The sequence below is a fragment of the Piliocolobus tephrosceles genome, chromosome 4, assembly GCF_002776525.5.
Source record: "Piliocolobus tephrosceles isolate RC106 chromosome 4, ASM277652v3, whole genome shotgun sequence".
Classification (NCBI taxonomy): Eukaryota; Metazoa; Chordata; class Mammalia; order Primates; family Cercopithecidae; genus Piliocolobus; species Piliocolobus tephrosceles.
Window position 1 is genome coordinate 122,958,326 of NC_045437.1, and position 23,666 is coordinate 122,981,991.

At 38.3% G+C, this 23,666-nt stretch overlaps 1 protein-coding gene across 6 annotated transcripts in view; it reads right to left on the reverse strand.

Annotated features, from left to right (window-relative positions):
- TENM2 (teneurin transmembrane protein 2) overlaps window positions 1-23,666 on the reverse strand; it is a 1,213,529-nt gene that overhangs the window by 692,416 nt on the left and 497,447 nt on the right. For 2 of the 6 annotated variants that reach the window (XM_031935469.1, XM_031935468.1), the window contains exon 1: window positions 10,006-10,391. The exons of the other annotated variants lie outside the window; for them this stretch is intronic. In XM_031935469.1, coding sequence (XP_031791329.1) covers window positions 10,006-10,051 — 46 coding nt within the window. In that variant the 5' untranslated portion in view covers window positions 10,052-10,391. Of the gene's footprint in view, window positions 1-10,005; window positions 10,392-23,666 lie in introns of those variants that run through there. 6 annotated transcript variants of the gene reach the window in all.

Sequence of the window (23,666 nt, forward strand, 5' to 3'; positions counted from 1 at the left end):
TGTAGAAGTTTGGAAGAGCAGAAGTAGAGGCTCAGAGGCAGGGGAGATACTGTATGGGGAGTATCTAGTTAACACTGTGAACCCCTTGAGGACAAGAAACATAGCATATCTTCTTGTTTTAATAATTGCTAGAGTATGCATTGTAAGTGCTCCATTAATATTTATGGAAAATCTACTGGAAACCTTGTGGTAGTGTAAATCTAAAGTTCTTCTAAATTCTCCATATGGTTATTCTCTAAAAATGTTTAGTAGGTTTTGTTTTGTTTTGTTTTAAGGTAGGTTTAGGGTGTGTGTGTGTGTGTGTGTGTGTGTGTGTACATATACTCATTATGCCTCTTCACAGCTCCGTAGGCCCCCATCACCTCCTATTATTTTATTTCTGACTACTCACTCACCTTCAGGCACTTAGGCTGCAATACCTGGTTTAGGATTTATCCTGGAGGAAACTGAACTAAGAGTACTATCTACGCAAGTGTAAGTAAACAAATATGGGAATAGCTTATTGATAAATTAGTTCCAAGTGTGAGTGATACTAATGTGTTCAAGGCATAGTAAGTTCTAAGCCAAGGCATGCAATCTCAACTTAAAAGATAACCATTTATCCCCAAATTCGAATGAAATCTGAATTCCTGCTGTGCTGTTTTTTCTTGCATAAAATGGTGTGTAAGAGGCATTGACAACTCCACTATCAAACAGTTCATAGCTACATTATGTCATTTTCTACACTTTTTGTGCATGAATCTTCCAGAGAAAAACTTGGGAAACATGCTCAACTGTGCAGCAAGTGCTGGATTGTCAACAATTTTAGCTTAATATATAAAATAAATCACAATTTTCTAATACATTTTCCAACATCAGGGACACTTAGTTTATAAGAACAAATAAAATTGCAATGTATAAAGCATGAAATGATTCATTTCTAAGAGTCAGGGGGACTGAATTGGCAGCTAAAATAAAAATAGTGTTTTGGATGTAATAGTCAAGTGTTTAAAAACAAATTACCTTTTTGTTCTGGTAACATTTTTTAAAAATCCTCAAAAAAGCTTCTGGAGAATCACAGCCTATTATAATAAACCATAATAAAGTAATTACAGCTTGGTTTCTGTAAAGGTTCTTGCCATGTAAATGTTCATTTATCTGAAATTTGCTTAAAACAAATAGATTAGATTCATTTCAGGAACAAGAATGACATGACTTTTTTGTTAACACTGATTAATGATTTCAGTTCCTAATGTCATTAGTCGACTATCATCATTTCACCATTTGAAAAATGGTCTCCAGGATCTCTGGGTCTCATCTCGACATGAATTTTTGTCTATTTCTTATATTCTACTGACCTCTAGAGACTATATGTGTGTGTATATAAATCACATAGGATATGTGATTATAAACACATAAAACATATGCATCATAAATTCCATATAAATCAAGAATAAAATGATTTTTGTCACATAAGCCTATTTAAAAAGGTATGCTCAATTACATACCTTTTCAAACAAAACATTATTTGTGCATGTTTAATACTAAGCAGGTTGACAACAGTTTCCCTCACATTCTTTGCTTGGTCGAATGCTGTATGGAACTCAGAGAAGAGTGAATATCAGACAAACTACTCCTATCTTTGGTTTGTGGCCTGCATCAACAGTAAGTGGTAACAGAGAATTCAGAAACCCTGGCGTGGTTTTTCCATAAAGCCAGATTTATGTTTAGTTGGGACAAGATTATATTATATGAGAAACTTCTTCCCCCAGATCATACCTGCCTATATTTATTTTCCAACTCTCCTGATGAGGCAAGACATGTAAAATGTAGAGGTACCTAGTGTGGGCTCCAGTGGCTTTGTAATACTTGATTTTTTTTTCTCTTTCTCAATGTTTTTGATTACTAACTATATCCACAACTGAAAATTCAACATGAAAATAACACCTAATTTCAGATAAGATCATAAACTCCTTAAGAATTGTGTCTTTTTTCATTTTGGCATCCTTGGTACCTAGCATACTGTGTGTCAGATTGTGGGAAATTAATAATGTCAGCTGGAAAAAAATGCAATATTTTATCAGGAATGTACTCATACTGTATCTTATTAGGAATATACCCATTTATTCTCTCTCTCTCTCTCTCTCTCTCTCTCTCTGGAAATAGATATAGATAAAGATATATGCACATACATATATTCTCTATAGTACATATGTGTGTAGATACATGTATGCATATAAATGTAAACACATATGAATACTAAGAGGAAGCATCTACATACAGAATATGTGACTAGATTTGTCAATGATTTTTCTAATAGTTGTTTTACATTTTCAGTTTATGTACTATATTGCTGCTTAAATTCTCATTTAAAATATGGGTTGAAAACTATTGTTCATTATACTACATCATCAACTGCACCTGAACATTTAACAACTTCAAGTATGTTTCTAACAGACTCAGTTTTAACCCAGTGATAAAAGGATATTTTTTAAAGTACCACTGAGGCAATACCACTTTTTGCCTTTCAGCATATTGTGTCAATTATATTATACAGTACATATTTTATTGCTTATATTATGTTATATATTTAGAAACAGAAACAGCTTGTGCATTTGTATTAAGCACCTCAAACTGCTACCGATTATTAAGAAACATGTTTGTCAAATAGAGATGATGGAAGAGTGCATTATTTGATGAGACATTGGTAAAAAGTGCCAGATATAACCACAGGATTATGAAAGTGTCCAAGCCACAAGTGATGTACATGAATATGAGAGGAAATCAAGGTTTTCCTTTTTGGTTCCTGTTTTTGTTTTTTTGAGACAGGGTTTCACTCTGTTTCCCAGGCTGGAGTTTTGCTGGCGCGATCTCCGCTCTCTACAACGTCCGCCTCCTGAGTTCAAGCAATTGTCATGCCTCAGCCTCCTGAGTACCTGGTATTACAAGCTTGCGCCACCATGCCTAGCTAATTTTTGTATTTTTTGTAGAGATGAGATTTCACCATGTTGGCCAGGCTGGTCTCAATTCCTGGCCTCAAGCAGTCTGCCCACCACGGCCTCCCAAAGTGCTGGGATTATAGGCATGAGCCACCACGCCCAGCCTCAAGTTTTGATTCTGTAGTAATATTCAGTAGATAGAATCCTGCTCCCTGTTCTGCAGACTTGGAAGGTGGTCTGGTGACTCCTGTCCTATTCTGCGGTAACAGCGTTTCTGGTCTTTCACTATTTCAGCCTCCTTGTGGTATCTAAGAGGCTTTCAGTGGGTGGGTCAAATCCTAAAAACAAATAACTTATCAAGGACTGACTGACACCCAGTTAATGACTAAAATGAGAATGGTGGAGAGTAACTAACTGGGGTTTGGGTAGGAATAGCTTACTTTTATACTTAATCCTAGAGGAACATGCTAATCAGAATCCTGATCCACTGCAGAAGGTACACTTGCTTGTTCTGTGTGGTCTTGTAGTAAAATTCCAGCTAAGTCTGATTCCCAACCAGCTAATTAAGAATGGTGGCTGGTCTGGTGAGAGGCGAGAGGAATGTTGTAGCCAATACAATGAAAGCACTATTTGGCATCATTAATTTACTTTTCTGCTCCTTAAACAGGTGGTAAGATGTTGACATACATGCAGCTACGGTAAACCATCATTTGTAAATAGAAAGATGTCCCCCCAAATTTAAATTTATCCAGTCAACTTTAGTGAATAGTTACAAAAACCAGATTTTTCTACATAATTCCCTCTTCTGAATGATAATTCGCTAGTTCGGATTTTGCTGCTCAAATGTGCCCTTGCATAGCATTAGCAGAGGTGCCAATGATTAGAGAAATGATTCACATCAGGTAGTTAGGAAAAAGACAGGGGAGTCAAGGAAGAAATCTGGATAATCCCCATGCTGGAAATTCAAACCCTGGATAATCAGAACCGTACTCTATAGGCAATTATGATTCTGTCCAGTTAAGAGAAATTTGTAATCCATTCAGTTTCAAGCCTATAAAGGCACATTTCTCAAAAACTTGTATTTTGGCCTCCAATGGCTTAAAAAGTTCTCCTTACTAGATTGTCTCCAATTACAGAAATCCTTCCCAAGTACAAGGCTGCAGAAGTATATTAAACCTGCAGGATATCATGTAGCTGGCTGTTTTACAGAGCTTTACAGCACACGCGATCTCGATGCATGATGTAATATGACTGAAGCAATTCACCACAACCTAATGCTATTTATTCAGGTCACAAGTGTTGTCTTACGTATGGGGGCAGAGAGGTAAACTGTCTTCGACTAGCAGGCTTGGAATAGTAAGCAAAGGGAGGTACAGATAAATTTATACTGACTTTAAGAATTCTCCCCACTCACACACACAAAGATTAGAGCTACTGTGGATTTCAGTAAATCTCTGGCTTGCCCAGCAATAATAGAGGAACTGCAGTGACCACAGATCTGCGAGTCAGGACAAGGCTACAACTGGCTACAACTGTTGGACTGTTAGAAGAACCGAAGTCAATGATGAGAAGGTAGCTCTGGTGCAAGGTGCAACTTTGGAACAGCATCAAAATGTGGTTGGTGCCTAACAAATAACAGATAATAAAGATATAATTGTAAATTTCTATTATAATAAGACACATATGTCCAGTGAACATAAAAATGTATATGTTGTGGATTTCTGAGTGTTGATTTTTGCCGGGTTTTTAGAACCCTTTGCAAACACACAGTAGCAAAACAGTCAAATGAGGCAGGCTGGAGGAAACAGAAAAGAAAATCCACCTACATTCAAGGTACAAGACAATAATTTCTAAGCCTTTGGGATCTATTTTTTTCCTTGCATTGTAATGCAGTCAAGTGTATGAGTGATGCCTTTTGTGTTTGATAATGTCAAGTGTGAATGTCATGGGCAGCCCCCCATCTCTGATAGTATTAAAATTGTGGGAAGATGAAAAGCTTGGAAAAGTAAATGGAACAAATTAAATTAAAGTGGTTGGAGGACAAGGAAAGTCATTCATCTATAGTTTGGTTTTGAGGTGATGTTGGTGACCGTGTCCACCTGAATAGGCTGGTAAAATCTGTGTTACTGAGGAAAAGCATGATACTCTACTTACTTAATTGTACTAATAATTATTTTTGCTCCTTCTCATTGTGAACTCTGTTGAAAAGAAAACAGCTTATCTGTTCACATATAAACTTTCACTATATAGTTAGGGTAGTCTCCGCAGCTGAGCTTGTCAGTCAAATACACTAGACATCAAAGAGTTCAAGGTAAGTTAGTCAAGGTTTATAGAAAGTAACTGACAATACAGGCAATTCAGAGAGGAAATTAATTCTAATAAATAAAGTATATATGTTTTTAGAGAGATGAAAACCCTCAAAGATCATAAAAATCTATCCTAATCAATGTCAAGAAACCAGAGATGAACATAACAGTAATTGATTGTACCGAAATAGCATGGAGAGAACGTCACACCTTCTAAAGCACGGGTTTGATCTCCAATGAATGGTGAAGGTTTTTCTTATGAAAACATGAAAACAAATGCATATACACAAAATCCCTGTCTAATGAGGCCATGACATCTGCAGTACAAAGAAGAAATTGCAATAATTATAATAAGAAGGTGTTTCTCATAGCCATTCTCCCTTCCCCAGCATTTCTCAACCTTACTACTGAAGTCTAGGCTAGTGCAACAGATTATTCATGGGTTTCCAGTTTCTGGACTAGGAATTCTCAACAACATTGCTACAAGGGAAAGATATAGGCTACTGGTAGCAATACCTCCGTAAGGTTGCAATTCAACTGAAGAATGGATGTTCTATAGACAGATGTTTCAGAATATCCTGGGAAGGGTGTGTTACATGGTGGGACCCTATATTCCAGTACTTCCCCGTTCACATCCAGAGCCTCAGCTCCCCTAAAGCTGCCAGATCACCCCTCTCCAGTGGCTATCAAATACCTTGGCTTGCCGTTCAAGACTCTCCATCATACTAGCATCAGTTAGTCCCTTTTGGCATGCGCCCCCTGTGCCCACTCTGATTTTGCTGATGGGGATTATTTTGTGTTTTCACATTCCACTCCTAATTCAAAGACAGGCTCCTCAGGGTCCTCTCAACCTGCAGCGACCTTTTCTCCCCTGCTGTCCTAAGGGAGGGAGTTAAGACCTGGTACTTTTAGTTCAGTAGGCTGTTTGGCTCATATTTTACATCTTCATTAGATTCTCAGTGAGTGGAGAAACACCTCTTGTTGTTGTTAGGGGTGCAATTTGGCACACTTAACTCATGGTATTTTGAATATAGTCAGTGCTTGATAGCTACTATTAAAAAGAAGAGAACAAGAGGCAAACAGCAACAAACTTTACTAGAAAGTAAAATCTCCCACCAAGTTGTGAAGCTTTCCTTATTTAAAGACAGAATAAAAAAAAAAATGATAACAACAACAACAAAAAAAACCCACTATGGGTCAAGTCCAAAAAAAAAAAAAAATCTGTTTGAATCAAATAAAAATATAAAATCGGGAACATCCTTAGCCCAGTGGACTTACGGCGCTAATTACAAAATAGAAGTAGCTGACGCTTACGCCTCCTAAATACAAGGTTTTTCCTCCCAGAAAATAGAAATAAATGGGTGTTAAATCAAATCATCCTATGGAGCATTTTACAACTCAGGAATGAAAACTGACAAAGAAGTGATTCAATGCCAAAGAAGAATCCACCAGCAAAGAACTAGGTCTGCTTAAGGTAACAAAACCGAAAGCTCTCCAACATAGGTTACACCCTTGTCCTGTCTGCAAGTGCTTTTGTAATACCCAACATCCCCCTCTCATTGGAAAAAATATATACACTTCCCTTTTACTATTGAAATCACTTAATTTATTGTTTCCAAAAATAAATACTCCCATAGATAGAGGTCATTGGTCCTGAAATTGCATCAGTTCGTGTCTGGGTACGAGATTCCTGGGCTCCTCTGGGACGTCTTTGTCATTTTATCACAGTGATTACAAGCAGAGTAGTTCCAGCGTGGGTCCCCTCAGTTTCTAGTGCTTATGTTGGCTCTCTGCGTTCTTATTTTCTCCATCAAGCCTTATAGCTTTTGCTTTGGAAATCTGGCACTTAATATCCAATGTTAATTACATTTCCTATTCTGAGGAAAATCCTATTGGGCTAATTTTTCAAAATCATATAATGAAAGAACTTCAGTGACAAATCATGTAGGTTTTCGATTGTTTTTTACGGGTAGATCTATTAAGCACTTAATATTCAGTGGGAAAACAGTCTCAGAGCAATGAAATTCTATTACTTTAGAGGTTGCATGCTTTTAATTTCTTAATATTTCATTACATGTTGGCAACTGGTGCATATTTTTATAATGCGTTTGATCATTACTCTTCTCAGGGTATTCTATTTCAGTTCTTCCTCTGACATCATATTTGCATGTTAAAGGGTTTTAGCATTCAGGGATGAAATGTTCTGAATAGTAATGTGCAGTTAAGTTGATTTTTTAAAAACGGAAAACAGCAAACAGACATTATACATAGGGACTAAAGAGAACAATCTCATAATTTTAAAATCGAACTCAAGTTTTAATAGCTTTCTATAGAACATCATAAACGGTAATGATTCAATATAATTCATTAATTAGCAAATTATGCAAAATGCTATCAGCAGAGTTTGGGGAGAAGGATCTTTTTCCTTGGCTTTTATAAGTCTACTGCATTTCTTTTTTTCCTGTAAAAAAAAGCTCTTTTCTTTGCTCTCCAGCAACATCTACTGGAAAATTCAGAAAAATGCTATTTATATGAATCAAATAGTTTAAGGATAGCTTTGATTACCATCTGCCTAAAAAGTGCATGCTGAACTACAATCCAGTTTACAATGAAATTATTTCTGCTTACTTTAGTTCTATTTTGTTCTGTAAGAAAAGGATAGTGGTTTGGTGATGCAAATAGCCAAGCCGCAACTTAAAATTTATCATCGCCTCACCTGGAGGAAGTCATTTTCATAAATAAAAGCAAAGCATATATGATACAGACAATATATTTCTCTTGGCCCATCTTTTCAGCACTTGCCACTTATTTGAGAAATCATCATCATTATCAGCAGCAGAATAACAGCCTTCAATAGTTAGGTATAGCCAGAGTCAGAGAAAAATTTCACGCAAGAAAAAACAACGTAGACAAAAAAACGAGATTGAATTTGAGAAAAACTATTTCAAGATTCTGCAAAGTTTCTTAAGTTGAAAAAAAAATTACATGTGATGTGATTTTAAAAACTCACTATGCTATCACCAGCACGATTACATCTAACATTCGACAGCAGTGTCTTCTTCTCTTGTCTACATCTTTCCCTATTCTTTTAACCATGAGGAAAAATCAAGTTTCCCCACACCTGTATCAGGGGCTTCCCAGGGAACTTCCACCGGAGATTATCTCTGGATGATGAAGTATGATCAGACCCATAGTCCATTTGGTCTCCACTCCCCACTGCTCAGCAGTTTCTGATGTCCTCACAAAATTGAATTCATAGGCTGCACCCACAAGATGCCATTAGATGGTCTGGCAAACACGAGATACGCCAGGGTATGATATTGAGGAGCAAGTCCGGTTCGGAAACTTGGGAAGAAAAAATCTGATCTCCAGACAAATACATAAAATATCCTCCCTTCTGTGGCCGCTGAAATCAACAATGCCATAGTATAGCAGTTCTTTCTAGGACCAAACCTAGTACAGGCATTGAAGTCACCCTTGTATATATCATTCCAGAGGAGCATTCTTTTAACTGAATTTTGTACTTTTAATATTCAGATTTTCTCATAAAAACATTTAAAATGAATTGAAACATTCTATGCTATCTCTTAGGTAAAATCTTAGATATCATCTGGATTTCTATTATCCTTAATTAGAAACTTGGCTAATTAGAGGTGGGTTTGGTTTTTTCTTTTTTCTTTCTCAAATCTCAGTTTATTCATGTCAGCAATAAATTTTAGCAGCAGAAGCAATGAACACAGAATCAACAAAGACTGAGGTTAAAAACACATAATCAAAACTTTAAAACAACAGTAGTAGCAACAAAAGTCAAGTTCTGGGAGATCAACGTCTATTACATTCTGTGTTTGTTCAATGTTAAAATAGATATGAGCCTTTTAAGCTTCACCCCAAAGCTCTTTAAAGGAGAAATGCCATCAAATATAATCCACAACTCTCATTCATAGCACACAAAAGGGACATATTCCTAAAAGCTACCTACAGTGAAAATCCATATGTATTCCACATTTAGGATCCCGATGCAAAGTTCCGACTCGAGGCTGGTAATCAGCCCCTCCATTATTGAACCGCTTAGAATCCAGAAAGGTTTAATCAAACAGCACCTCCAGAGTTAACTCCCATTTCAAACTGTCATAATTCAGTTATCCTAATTATTTACCGGATCCCTTCCTACAACATGCCCTAACCTGATGTTTTAACTTCATATTTCATTTGGGACAACACTTAATCTCCATTTGTGAAACATCAACCTGACACAGGTTAAGGAGATATAAGAAGCGCTTCACCCACAAGATCCAAGCCAAACAAACCCCAGCAGCTCGACTTAAATAAACTCTACCCTTGCTTAAACCTCCAGTGAAAAATTATTATAACATATCAGAAGTTCAGTTAGAAGAAAAATTTCAAATGCCAGCTGTCTCCTAGGGTTTAAGTCCCGGAGTTCAAAAGCAGTATCAACTGGATTATTTTTCTCTCCGTTAGCTGTTTAGAATTTAACGTAATGCAAAATGCTATTCTGATCAAAATCATCTTTCTCATCTCTCTCCTTAAATAAAATAGAGGAGAAATCATTCAGTATAAATGCATTTACTATACAAATCTATTTTCAATTGAATTTGCTGCATGCTCTAATTCATCAAAATTAATACAGGTACTTTCTATGTTAAACAAAAGGAAGCCGACTGAAAAATCGGCTTCTGCTGCGGATGCCTTTCTCAATTACAAAACGGTGAAAACAGAGATTTAACTAAGCCACTCGGTCAAACCCTCCGATCGGCGCTTACCTGCCTCAGCTGAAGGCTTCCTTCCCTTGTTAGCAGCGTGCAGCATCTCTAGCTCGCTCCAATCCTTACCACCGGTCTCAAATTACACTGCTAAGTCCACCCCCCGCCTTTTTTTTTTTTCTTTCTTTTTTTTCTTTCTTTCTTTCTTTCTTTCTTTTTTTTTTTTTCCAGCAAGAAAATGCTTATTGAAAGTGATTAGTTTTTGTTGTCCCTTTTAAGTCCCTCCTGCGGGAAGGAACAGGGGAGCAATGTGACGCCACCTTTTAATCTTTTGTAAGAGTGAAAAGGCAGAAAAGGAACGCTCGATCAAACTGAGCTGCATACATGCCTAAAACTCGCAGGAGAGGCTGCTGCTGCCTGGCGAAAGCACCGCTAGGCTTGAGTGTAAGAACAGAGAAGAGAAGAGAGTCAATGAATTGTGACAACGTATGTGCATCAAAGGCAGGAGGAGAGAGAGAACAATGAGCGAGGGAAAGACAGCGAGGAGAGAGGGAGAGAAGCAGAGGGAGAGAGAGGGGGAGAGAGAGAGAGAGAGACAGAGAACATCAAGAAAAGATAGAGCGGGTTTCAGGCAAAGGATTCTCAGAATAAAGCCACAGTGCAGTGTCTGGCAGCTTCTGTTTTTATCTCAGCGAGCATGATACACTGCCTCTCTCATTTAGAAACACATTCGTGTATCTCCCAGGTTTGAAAACTGAGATAATCGCAGTGTGTCTCTGGTTTTGTCTGATTGGCATTTAACTGTGTGGTGTACCTGTGATTTTTTAGGATGCATTTATGTGCAATTTATTTCGCATATTTATTTATGTAGACAAAAATGAAAGCTGCTAATTTCTACGGCAATTTGCAATGTAGTTTTACTGGCAGATGGAACTCTACTTATCATAACTGCTGACAAACTGCCATGGGTAAACAAAAGAAGAAACAAATGCTTCGTCTTGATAATTGTCTTAAAGAAAAAAAAAAAAGAGCCCACACCAAAATATTAGCACTACAAAACCTGTGTTTCCTAGTTCAAGTTGAAACTGTATTTCTCTTCATTAGTTTTCATTAATAAAGGCAAAATAAAAGGGAGGGCATGGTGTCTGAAGGAAAGGTATTGGAAAAGAAGCTATTAGGAAAGTGAAAAATCTAAATTATTTCTGGTTTCCCTCCAAATGTGACAACAGGATTGCTTTCTTGAGTCCTGGAACAGAGTTTTTGAGTCACTACTGCTACAGACTTTTACTGCATCCTTCTCCCTTCCTGTACCATTTTAAAGTAGGTTCCATTTTTAACACAAAGTCGAAAAGAAATGATTTCCCAATTCAAATTGTTTCAAATGGTGTGTCACCAGCTTTGTTCCATTTCTACTCATCTCCTGCCACATGGGGGCTAGGATTACACAGTTAAATTCCCTAAGTGACCTCTTTTATAAGAATGTAAATTGCTGGTTCCAAGGTCAAGTATTTGGTATAAGTTATTGGTGAAAATGACTGCTTACTTTTCATGGTAAGCAGAGCTAAAACAGTAGTAAGTGAACAGGAAGAGATGCCCAAGCTTTTGACTGGTCATCTCTTCGAAATTAAGCAATTCCAATATCTGAAAGTAAATTCCATGTGCCCTACTTATAACAATTATCATTTTAGAAACATAAAAACTAGGAAAACCCCAATACACAACCATTTCAACTATCTTATGTCCCACCAACATATCCCTGGGCCCTAGGAATCTTGTAATTTGGAATTCCTATGTAAGCCACCAGATATAGAATGAGAAATGGTCCAAGAAGAATAACACTCTCTTCCCCCACACTGGCCACATTGCTGTGCCCAAAGAGGGACTGCTTAATCTTGTTAAACTCAAAGTATCATACTCTTCATGATTTGCCAACAGGAGGGTATGTTTTCCCCTTGGACCCAAATAAAGAAGTAATCCCCACCTCCACCCCAATGTGCTCAGGATGAAACTCAACTTATCATTAAGGCAGAGCAGAGAATGGAGAACACACAGGGGCTGAACAGAAGGCAGCTGGCCAGAGAACAGAGAGTGCTCAGATGTAGAAGGGAAAAGAGAGCTGCAAGGCCCGGCTAGCAGGGAGGGAAGTGATGACTGGGAAATCCGGAATTCTCTGCAGACATTTTGCAGAGTGTATTGGAAGCAGCCTCCTTTAAATGACATTATTGATACAGGCTCTATAGTTAAAATTTACTTTATACAAGGGAATAAGTGGACTGAGAATTTTCTGCCAATAAAAATAAAGACCCAGTTACAAGGATGCAACTATTTCAGCACGCAACTATTTCAGCACAATAAAAACAGGGGAAGGGTCCCCAGGTTTATTGAACAGGATTGGCAAAACATCGTCAATGAAAGATAAAAAGAAATCAAAGCAGACAAAAAGAGTTTTTTTAAAGCTACAAATGGCTATCAGTGCTGTTGTTTATTTTTACCGCTTCCTTAGTGAGGAGGTGGGTTCCCTGAGTGGTCATCATTTGTAGTGGAGTGGATGTATATGATTTAAGATATCTTTCAGTGGGGTAGGGGGCCAGCTGATTATACTGGGGTGACCAAGTCATATTAATATTTCTTACTGGAATGTGACTTTTATGTGACTTATTTCTCTGCAGGAGAGCTTTACATTCATATGCTTATATGACAGCATATGATATGGTAGTTAAGTGCTCAGTTTTTGGAACCAGGTTACCCTGCCTAAGATTGAATCCCAGCTCCACTACCTACTGCTGTGTGACCTTGATCGAGTTATCCTGTCTCACTGTGGGGCTGTGTCCTCTTCTTAAGATGGGTGTAAGGCTACCTGCCTCACGGGTTGTCATTAAGAATAAATGATGCCTGTGCCGCGGTGAGTCCTGCTCCCAGCACATAACAAGCACTTCCATAAATGTGAACTTCTATTGTTAGGAAACCCACTCAACAGCTTTTTAAAATTTTTAAAAATGGATAACATGGACAATATTTCATCACCTCAGAATGGATGACTCATAAAGACTTCTTTCCACTCTGACCTTCTTTACAAGCTCCAGTTCTTCAAACTCCCCTCTGGGTTTTTCCACTTGGATAATATGCGTAAAACTCAACGAGTTCTACCACCCAACCCATGAACTCACCCTCGAAGCAAGCCCTTTCTCCGAATCTCCTCACCAGTGTAAAAATGTAAAATCCTTCCAGCCATTCAGGGCTCAGTTCTTCCCCCACCCCATCATTCAATTACCAACAACTTAAATACCAACCCCGTATCTCTTAAAGTTACTGTTTTCAGACCTCTGACATTTCTTCATTTGTGTGCTTTTGCCTGGACTGTTGCAACAATCCTTTAATGCAGCACTTCTTTAGGCTGTTTTATCTGTGCTGAAACACACGAAGGGTGGTGAAATGCAGCACCCATTCCAGGGGGCATTCCTAGGGTTCTGGCAAGGACTGCACCAGAGATCGTAACACCGCCTTTCCCCTTCTCAAGAACTCACTTGGAATCTGAGTGAAAGGAGAATGACATTATTCTACGTACGACCTTGACTCTGCCCTAATGTATAAATCAGCTAATGTTTGGCAAACTAATACTTTTCTATTAGTGCCTCGTTCGTTGTGACACTTCTCCCAACTGTCGTGACACAGCTATTGAAAACAGCCGTTTTAAGAGTTTTTTTTTTTTCTTCTCCAATTCATCCTTCTCAAGCCAGAATAACCTTCTTAAAATGCCACTCTGAATGACATCCATTCCCAATAGTTATTGATTGGTCAATTGAAAGTCTGTTTTATTTCATTATCTTATGTATCGGCTTGCAAATCATCTAAGGTTCACAATTCCTTAGAGAATCAAGTGCAGATTTGTTTGCCTCAACTTCAATCGCCTCTGTGGTTTGACACCAACCTATCCATGTAAGCAGTGGTTCTATCCTACTGCACAAGAGTTTACTGTATGCCCAGCCTGATGCATATGCATCCCTTTCAGAGCCTCAAGTACATTATTCGTTCTCTTTAGAACATCCTCTTCTCTTTCATATCAACATATTTAACTCCAATCTTTTACTAGAGACCAGGACAGGTTACATATCCTCCACAAGGATATCCTTGACCTTCTTGGTTTACATTGAGGAAACTGTTAATTCCCCTAGCTGTCACAGTGCTCTGGGATGTATCATAATTAGGAGCTGGGCTTTGGGGTTAGTCCTGGGTACAAATCCCCACCCTGAAATTTGTTTCCTAATTGTGGAAAACCTGGGTCAAATTCTTTTACTCTCTAAACCCTGCTCTCCCCCTCTGTAAAATATTGTGAAAACTTAATAGCTAATATATGTAAAGTGATTAGCATAATAGCTAGTATAGCTAACACCTACACAATAATGAAATAGTTCATAGTAATGGGAATGCTTTTTAAATGACAGGGACTTATCATTGCCTCTAATTTCTAACCTTGCAACAATTCACCAAATGGCTGTTACTAGAACCATTTTACGGACAACAAAACCGAGATTTAGCAAAATTAACTTACCTGATGTCACACAAGGAGCAAATGGCAAAGCCAGGATATTAACCTTTGTCTTTCTACCTTCTAGTTATTTTTATCCATGTCAGGCATTCAGACTTAGCTTATGCCATATTGGTTCATTATTACTTGACTTTTCAGGTTTGTGCCCCATTCTTCCATATATATTTAAATTAAACGAGAACAATATTCACATTTTAAACACTCTGCATCTTTAGTACCTCCCACAAATCTGTAAACAAAGTAGCTTGCTTACTCGGTAAATATTTGTTGAGTATTTGATCATCTACGCTCATGGAGATTAAGTTTTTAACCACATTTAAATTCAGTGACACTGTTTTTTTGAGGAAATATTTTCATCATGTTTTCTACAAAAATCATCAAAATTATACAAAATAATATAAAAGACAAACATTACATATGAATGATGTAGCTATGACTGGACAAATAGAAATAAATGCAGTTCTCTGCCAAAATAAAAATAAAAAAAAAAAAAAGCTTTAGGAAGGTCATACTCATTGATTTGGTTCCTCATACTTGGCATTTACATTCTGCTTGAAGATGGGCCCCTCAGGCCACCCATTCCATGCATGGAAAAGGAAAAGTTATTAGCTGAAAGTCCTCCTTTTAAGGTTACACAGAAAGACAGAAATAACCACATAAATACCCACGGTGTTTAATCACCTTTAATTCTTTCTTTTTAAGTAAATGCATTAATTATGTTCTCTTTTATTTTCTCTCTGGCTAAGTCTATATAATACTAAAACAATCTGGAATAACATAAAAAATTCCATCAACCTATATGATGTTTTTTTGTGTACATGGTGATGAACGAACAATATTGTTGAAGTTTCAACACGTTGAATAAATGCTTTTATTTGAAATATATATTTATATAAATATACACACACACACACCATGGTCTCTGCCTGTCTGTGCACAAATGAAAAGCAATAGAACTAAGATAAGGAACTGCCTGTGCTCCCCATATTAGGATAATTAATGGTGTCACACACTTACTGTCTTGAAATATTTGCATAAACTTCATGAAGTCAGCGTATTTTTATTGTTGTTGTTGTTCACTGCTATATTCCTAGTAGCTAGACCAGTGCCTAACATATGTTGAGTGTTCAGTATATATGGGTCTGATAAATGAATGAGCCATTCAATTCTGCCTACATTCATCTATTCCTAGCAATGTTTTAAAATCTGGTCTATATACCTCCAAACGTATTTTTGTACCCTGCTATCTCCTTTTGGATGGAATGATTTGTTAAATGTTTGCTATCCTTTGTTCAAAATAAGATATTTCTCCATCCAAAAATATTTTTTTCTACATTATATAAGCTCACAGTAAATGCTCTTTTCTCCCATTTCTAAGCACCCATTGCCGAGAACATTTTAATACATAAAATTTTCCAATTAATCTTGTCCTGCCTTTGGATATCTCATGCTATTGGTGAACCGTTATTCTTCTAATATTACTAGGTCTTTTTTAGTCGATTTTTATCTTACTTCATCACATAGATTTTAAGTATACTGAAGGTTACACGAGCGAAGTATCTTTTTTTTTTTTTTTTTTTTTGTATAATATATATTGCTATTCCTTTGAGTACTACCTTGTACCTAGAATGCACTTATTAAAAAAGACATGTTGATTTGGTGGGTGTGCAATTCTGATGGGCATGCAATTCTGTCATTCAGAAATTATGTGAAAGAGCTTATAATACAGTCCCTGGCCTTTTAAAAACTGTTGTTAAAATACAGCTAGTATAGTGCAAAAGTGCATAATTTTTTGTGTAGTGTTTTTACCCCTGAGGTTGTATGAAAGGCCATGTATTTATTTACTTTGGTATGTATTTTTTTTGTGTATGCACATGCTGTGCATCAACCAGTGTTCAAGTTGGTGTCAAAATTAGCTCATCCCAACAAATTGAGATTCTTGTAGTAGGAAGAATTAACAACTGCCCTCTGGAAGAATATCGTTTTCTCCTAATCATTTATATATGAGTTGGAAATCAGCTTGTGTTGACCCATGGGCAGCTAATCCTCAGAGAGAGAGAGTTCTCAATTCTATAGGGTCTCTTCTATGAGGTCATTTCAGGCCCAATTATACATATCTCTCTTCTAGGAGGTTTGTCTTCCCTTAGGGTGAGTATGATAGGAAAGAACATTGTGGAAGAAACCTCATCTTAATACTCCTTTTACCTTGGACAAAAGGAGTTTTCTTAGGAAAGATTTTTCACCCTCATAATGCTTCTTTCTGGATTCACTAGAGATTCATGCTCCTGAAATTGCCTAAATATTTTTTTTTCCAAAAAGAAAAAAAAGTTCTCCAAAATAAGAAAAGAACATAACCTTTGAAGTTTCAAAAAAGGCCTTAATGCATCTTTCTTATGTGTAAAGATGAGATAATTCGGGTCCATTTTTATATCCATTTCAAAAATTGCAATGAGTATATAATGTGATTAAAGGTTTGTGATATAAATAGTTTTCTGAAATTAGTTTATTGGCTATTATAATTATATCAGATCTTATTTAGGCAATTAAAACAAATTATTTTGCTTATAAAATTGCTCACATTAATTACCATGTTCTGGCATTTTGGTTTTTGTCTGCTGAACAGAAGTCTGTCTTGTCTGTTTTCCATTTCTGTTTTGCATATTAATTGGAACAACCCCTTAAGTGAAAACCAAAGTAGCGGAGCCACCTTATCATAAAGTAAAAACGGAAAGCAAATCAAGAGAGAACCTCAAATCTCTGCTTCCCATGGTGGACCGAATAGAGTTGGCCTCAATGAAACTCTAAGTAAGAATTTACGTTCCTCTCCATTGAGTTGAATACAGGCTTTGGTGGACTATTTGGTTCTTGTTACTGATGTTTTTCAATATGGAACATTTGAAAGCATCCAACCAGAAGTTGCACAATGATCACAGCCTTGAACGTATTCATCAGAAAAACGCATTCACTGCCACAGGTTTTATTTTTACAGGAACCAGTGTGCTGCACTGTTTGCGAGTTTCTTCAATACTCTTACCCATGACAATCACAAAAGCAATTCACAACCTTACTTATCAGATAGTTCTGTTTTACAATAATCTGGTTGCTATTTGTAAAATCCAGGATAAAACAGTGCAATTTCTGATGCTGAATATCTGAAAAGCTCTGGAAGCTGTTAGGAAGAGATATGCACTAAAATATGTAATGTGATGGAATTACAACAAACAGACATTCTGGAGGGTGTACACTCTAGTGCATCTCAGAGTACGTGACATTTAATGGTGCTACTTTCAAGATTTGCAAATAAATTCTGCATTTAAACTGCTCCCTTCCACTCACAGTTTTTCTTAGCTCCCATATTTAACTCTTTCATTAAAAAAAAAAAAAAAAGATAGGACTCTCTCAAAAAGAACGATCAACCAAAACCATCGCCATTGAATGACTGTTTCCAGAACAAAATGAAAGTAGGGATCTCAATGAGATCATTTATTTCATGAGGCTAGTCCCTAAATCTCTAGATGTACCATAAAAGCAAAAACATCTTTCTGATGAGAATTTAACTCACACAAAAAAGTGGTGATTTTAACAGCTGACAAATCCCCTATAATAAGGGGCTTAAACAACAACAACAAACAAACCACTTTTCCAGTGATTAGTCTGTGCAGATGTCAAAGATAAGTGCCACACACTCCCTTAAAGAACATAGACACCAGTTAAATCTTTTTGGGTGTTTACATGACCATATATTAGTGTGAGAGCAAAATGGGAATAACATACACCACTGAGAGGCAGTATAGTGCAATAGATAAAGTGACTGCATTTCGATCCCCGATCTGTCACCATCTCAACACACAGCATTAGCTAAATCACTTCACCGCTATCTACCTCAACTTCTCTGTCTCCGAAATGGGACCAGTATCTTCCAGTTTCTGATAATAAGACAAACAAAAAACATTAGCATATTTATAAAGGCAGATACCCTATCATTTCTTTGTGCAGTTAAATTCTACCAAAGCTAAATCTACTCCAAGAGAAAAAGGAATTGCGCTCTGGAAGCTAAATGTTGTTCTGGAAGATGCTGGGGCACCAATTAATAGAGTGATGTAATAAACCACTCAATAATCCCGCACTGGCTGAAAGAACTAATGCAGCTCACCTCTGTTGCTATGAGTGCAATACCATGTACTCAGAGGGTGCTCGATAAATATTAGCTGATGATGATATTGACAGGGTGCCGTGTAGTCACAGCACTAAGTGAATTGCTAAGTTTACCATTGTTCAGAAAACTCGTTGAATAATTATTGGCAATAAAAGAAACCTATCCCTGACCTCATTTACTTTATTGTGACATCATCTTATGCATAATAAGACCATCACCAATCCCTGGAAGCTTAATAGCCTTGTCCAACTGACTTGAGACAATAAAAATAAGGTCATCCTGTAAAACATATTTAGAATTTGGGCACTTCTTAAAACTTTCATTGTTAGCACTCTGTTGCAATCTATCATCATTTCTTTTCTGGAATTTTTAGAGCCTCCCAATTGCTTTCCATGATTTCCACTTCAGGCCCCTGTGGCAGTCCCTTACGCTAGGGTTTCCTAATGTATCTTACCTCCATGTATTCATGGTCTTGTATAGTTCTCTCTCATACTGACTCTGGGATTGGCCATGACTTGCTTTGGTCAATAGGCCATTAACAAAAATGATGCAAGAAAAGGCACAAGAAGTTCTTGAGCACAGGGGCTTGCCCTGCTGGAAGAATCGCATCCCCACGAAAGAAAGCCTTTTCTGGCCTGCTAGAAGATGAAAAACCAAGTGGAGGGAAAGGCTCAAATATTTCATGGAGTCCAGCCCCCATGTAACCCACCAGCTGGATGAAATTGTACAAGTGAGTACAGGCAAGTCCCCCAAAAGAACTGCCTGGTGGACACACCAGAATGTGAGAAACAATCATTTCCTCTTGTTTCAATCTGCCAAGTTCTGCTGCATTTGTTATCTGGTAATAAATAATTGATACATCCCCTGCTGATTATTTCCAACTCTGCTAATCAGGGGGATTCTTTTTACAATGTAAGCCAGATAATCTTACTCCTCCACAAAGCCATCTATGAGCTCCTTACCTCAGAGGAGCACCAAGTCTTCCTAAAGACTTGACTTTCCAAAGACTTGACACGCTCTGCCCTTCCCTCAAGTTATCCGATGTCAGCTCCACTAATCTCTCCCTCATTTTCCTCTTTTCAGCTGCACAGGCCTCTACCTCGAGAGTTCTTCTTTGTGAACATGGATTACTCTCACATCCTATTTGGGTATTTTCTTCAAAATCATTTTTTCTCAGCAGGGCTTGCCCTGATCAAACTGCATCATCTCCTTGTCCTCAATTCCCCATCCTCCCTTTCTGTTCCCTCTCAGAAACAGAATTGCACTTAAGACTTCTAAATCACAATGTGGTTTACTTATTTTGGTCACTGTCTGACTTGCTTTCTCAGAATGTAAGCTTCAAGAGGGTAAGGAGTTGTATTTTTGGTCCCCACACTTAGAACGATGGCTGGTACATAGGATAGACTTAGTAAGTACAGTTGTGCACCAGTTAGCCAAGGGGATACATTCTGAGACATGTATCCTTAGGCGATTTTGTCATTGTGCAAACATCATAGAGTGCACTTACACAAACCTCGATGGTAAACCCTATTTCACACCTAAGCTGTATGGCATAGCCTGTTGCTACCAGGCTTCAAAACTGTACAGCATGTTACCGTCCTGAAGACTGTAGGCAATCATAACACATTGATAACTGTTTTAATATCTCAACATGTCTAACCATAGAAAACATACAGTAAAAATACTGTACAGCTTTGGAAGGCCGAGGTGAGTGGATCACCTGAGGTCAGGAGTTCAAGACCAGCCTGGCCAACATGGTGAAACCCCGTCTCTACCAAAAAAAAAAAAAAAAAAAAATTAGCTGGGCTTGGTGGCAGGCGCCTGTAATCCCAGCTACTTCGGGAGGCTGAGGCAGGAGAATCACTTGAACCTAGGAAGCAGAGGTTGCAGTGAGCCGAGATGGTGCCATTGCACTCTGGCCTGGGCAACAAAAGTGAAACTCTGTCTAAAAAAAAGCAAAAACAACACAAAACAAAATACTGTACAGAAGATAAAAACTGGTACACTATACAGGGCAGTTCTATTATAATCTTATGGGACTACTGTTGTATATGAGGTCCATCCTTGACTGAAATGTCATTATTTGGTGCTTTACTGTGTTCGCTAAATTATAAAATTAATCTTTCTGGTTAGGGTGCCTAGGGCTACAGATTGGGTTCTATGTTTAATGGCAATGCTGAGATTGGGTAGACTCTGTAAGGACACACAGTTGGTGCAACTTACAAAGATTTACAAGACATCACTTGGCAGAACACAGAAGTAGCCTTGTGGTCAAGGAGAAGAAAAGGTCAAGAAGGTTCTTTGGGAAGTATTGCATCAAAAGGTCTTTTCACAGGTGGTGAGAACCACAATCAAAAGCAAAGAGAGGTGAGTACTCACCGGAATAGCCACCCTGGAAAGGCTAAGGAGGAACCTAAAGGAAGAAAAGGAGACTCTCCAAACCTGCTTGAATTTAAAAGGCAAGTGGCACAGGGAGAAAGATGCCTCCAAAGGGTAAATCTGATCTTTTTTTGGAAGACAAAGTTTGTGATGTGCTTGTACCTTTTTCAGGAAAAGCCTAAAAATAAAGCCAAATATATCTGAGGCTTGGTCTTTTCATGCTGATATCAGAGTTGAGAATGCGCACCAAGCCAACATTGCTACAGATGTGCCCAGGGATGTGACACACTGGCATTTAGGCTCCATAAACATGTAGATCACAAGTGGTAGGCTTGCATTTTTGCTTTCTTTTTTTCTTTTCTTTTTTCTTTCTTTTTTTTTTTAAGACAGAATTTTGCTCTTGTCGCCCAGGCTGGAGTACAGTGGCATGATCTCAGCTCACTGCAACCTCCACCTGCTGGGTTCAAGCGATTCTCCTGCCTCAGCCTCCCGAGCAGCTGGGACTACAGGCACCTGACAAAACGCCTGGCTAAATTTTGTATCTTTGGTAGAGACGGGGTTTCACCATGTTGGCCAGGCTGGTCTTGAACTCCTGACCTCAGGTGATCCACCCGCCTCAGCCTCCCAAAGTACTGGGATTACAGGCATGAACTGCCACCATTTTCTGTTTGATCACAAGGTTGGCCAAGCAGCAGTCACAGGCTTCCATTTGAATACTTCACGTTCTGAGCTCTTCTCAGGAGAAAAGGTCCATCTTACAAACGCACAGTCTGGGCTGGCAGTGCGGCCTCCAGCTTGCAGTACAGGTGTGTGGACAGTAATTTACTTTGGTTAGTGCAGAGCAGACAAGACCTAGGGTGACTTCACCTCACCAACTCAATCTTTGTGCAAATCTTATCTGAAACCATCCATTATCCTCCTTGTCCACACCTCATTCTCCCCATTGTTCTGCAATTATTTATTATCTGGGTCCGTCATTGTATTGTTTCTAGCAGCCACGCAAACTCTATTGTTAGGTGGGAAAAATGCGTCTTTGCCCAACTAGATTCTCTTGTGTGGGGAATAAGGGATGTTAGAGCTCTTAATATACAGCTCTCTATGTTCAATTTTCCTTAAAATGAAAATTGCCAAAAAGCAAAGCATGCAGGAGACGTATGGATGGATGCCATCGCAGCCTCACGCTCCTGCTGACGGATGGTGCCCCCTGAATGACTGGGAACACTCCCTAACTCACTGCCATACCTCCTGCTTTCAGGGAAGCCAGCACAGCCAGCCCTTCCGAGAGCGAATCCCTCCGCGCTCACCATCTCTTTAACTGCCTCACTTAGTCATACCCGGCCTTTTACAAAACCAAAGCATCAACAGGCACAGAGAGCATCCCAGCCCAGCAAATGACGAAGCTGAAAGGTGGCGCTAGGACTCTATCTCTGTCTCTTTTTTTGTTTTTATGGTTCTAATGTATACATGTGAGCATTTGATCCCACTTAAAATATTTACTTCATGATTTGTGGTAGGGGAAATGTCATTTAAAAAATTCCTTTAGCTTAATTACAAAAGATGTAAATGTGGTCTCACTTGCAGAAAAAAGTTACTCTTAACAATGAGGTGTAAATTGGTGTCTGCTTAATCTGTTCACAGTAGGAATAAAGCCTAACACTCGCCTCCTCACCCTTATTTTTGCAGTAGTACCTGGGAAATTAATACCTTCTTGGGAGCTCTTGCAGCATCTCTGATTTTTTAAGGGAAAAAAACCATAGATGTTTCATCTTGATCTTTCTACCAGCTGTAAGGACATTTACTTTGCTCCATTTTGGGCATCTATTTTAAACTGTGGACCACAGTTACATTGTCTGACCTCAGTCATGGGCAGCAAAAGTCCAGCCTTCTCTGGCTTCTCCGCTCCCTCTAACAGTTATGGCCTCCTGCACATCCCAGAATGGAATGAAATTAATAAGGGAACCAGAGTGTTATTTATACAATGACCTTGGGCTCCTGGGGGAATTGCAGGCCCTATTCTTTCACTTACGATGTTTTACATTTCAAAGAACCTAGCTCTCTTTGATATTAAAGAAAGAAATGTGCAATGTAATTGTTATTGTTTTATGACCTTTAATAGGTTAATCAGGCTGCATCGGGTTTTCCAGCATGTGATTCTGTACCAAAGGAAATGATTTGCCTCATAGTAGATGGATTCTGACAAAAGGGCTCAACATTAATATTTGAGAGGATGAATGTACCAAGGTCCCTAAATCCTCAGGAAAAAATGGTGATTTTGCTTACCTCAGTTCCTCTGTAGATAATAGCAGTTTCTCGATTGGCATGATTGACACTTTGGGCTGGATCATGGCTGGCTGTGGGGCTGTCTTGTGCATCACGGGCTGTTAGGCAGCATTCCTGAACTCTACCCACTAGATACACACAGCCCACCTTCTCCCCAGTTCATGACAATCTAATGCCTCCAGGCAATGCCAAGTGTCCCCTGGGGAGGAAAATCAACCCCAGTTGAGACCTATGAGAGTAACTTTTTAAAGTTGAGGTGGGCATGTCCTTTTTGGAATTATGATATAGTGTAGAACCTACTGGCTGAAATGATAATTCATATAATAGTAGCTAACGTTTCTTGAGAACTCTCTGTGAACC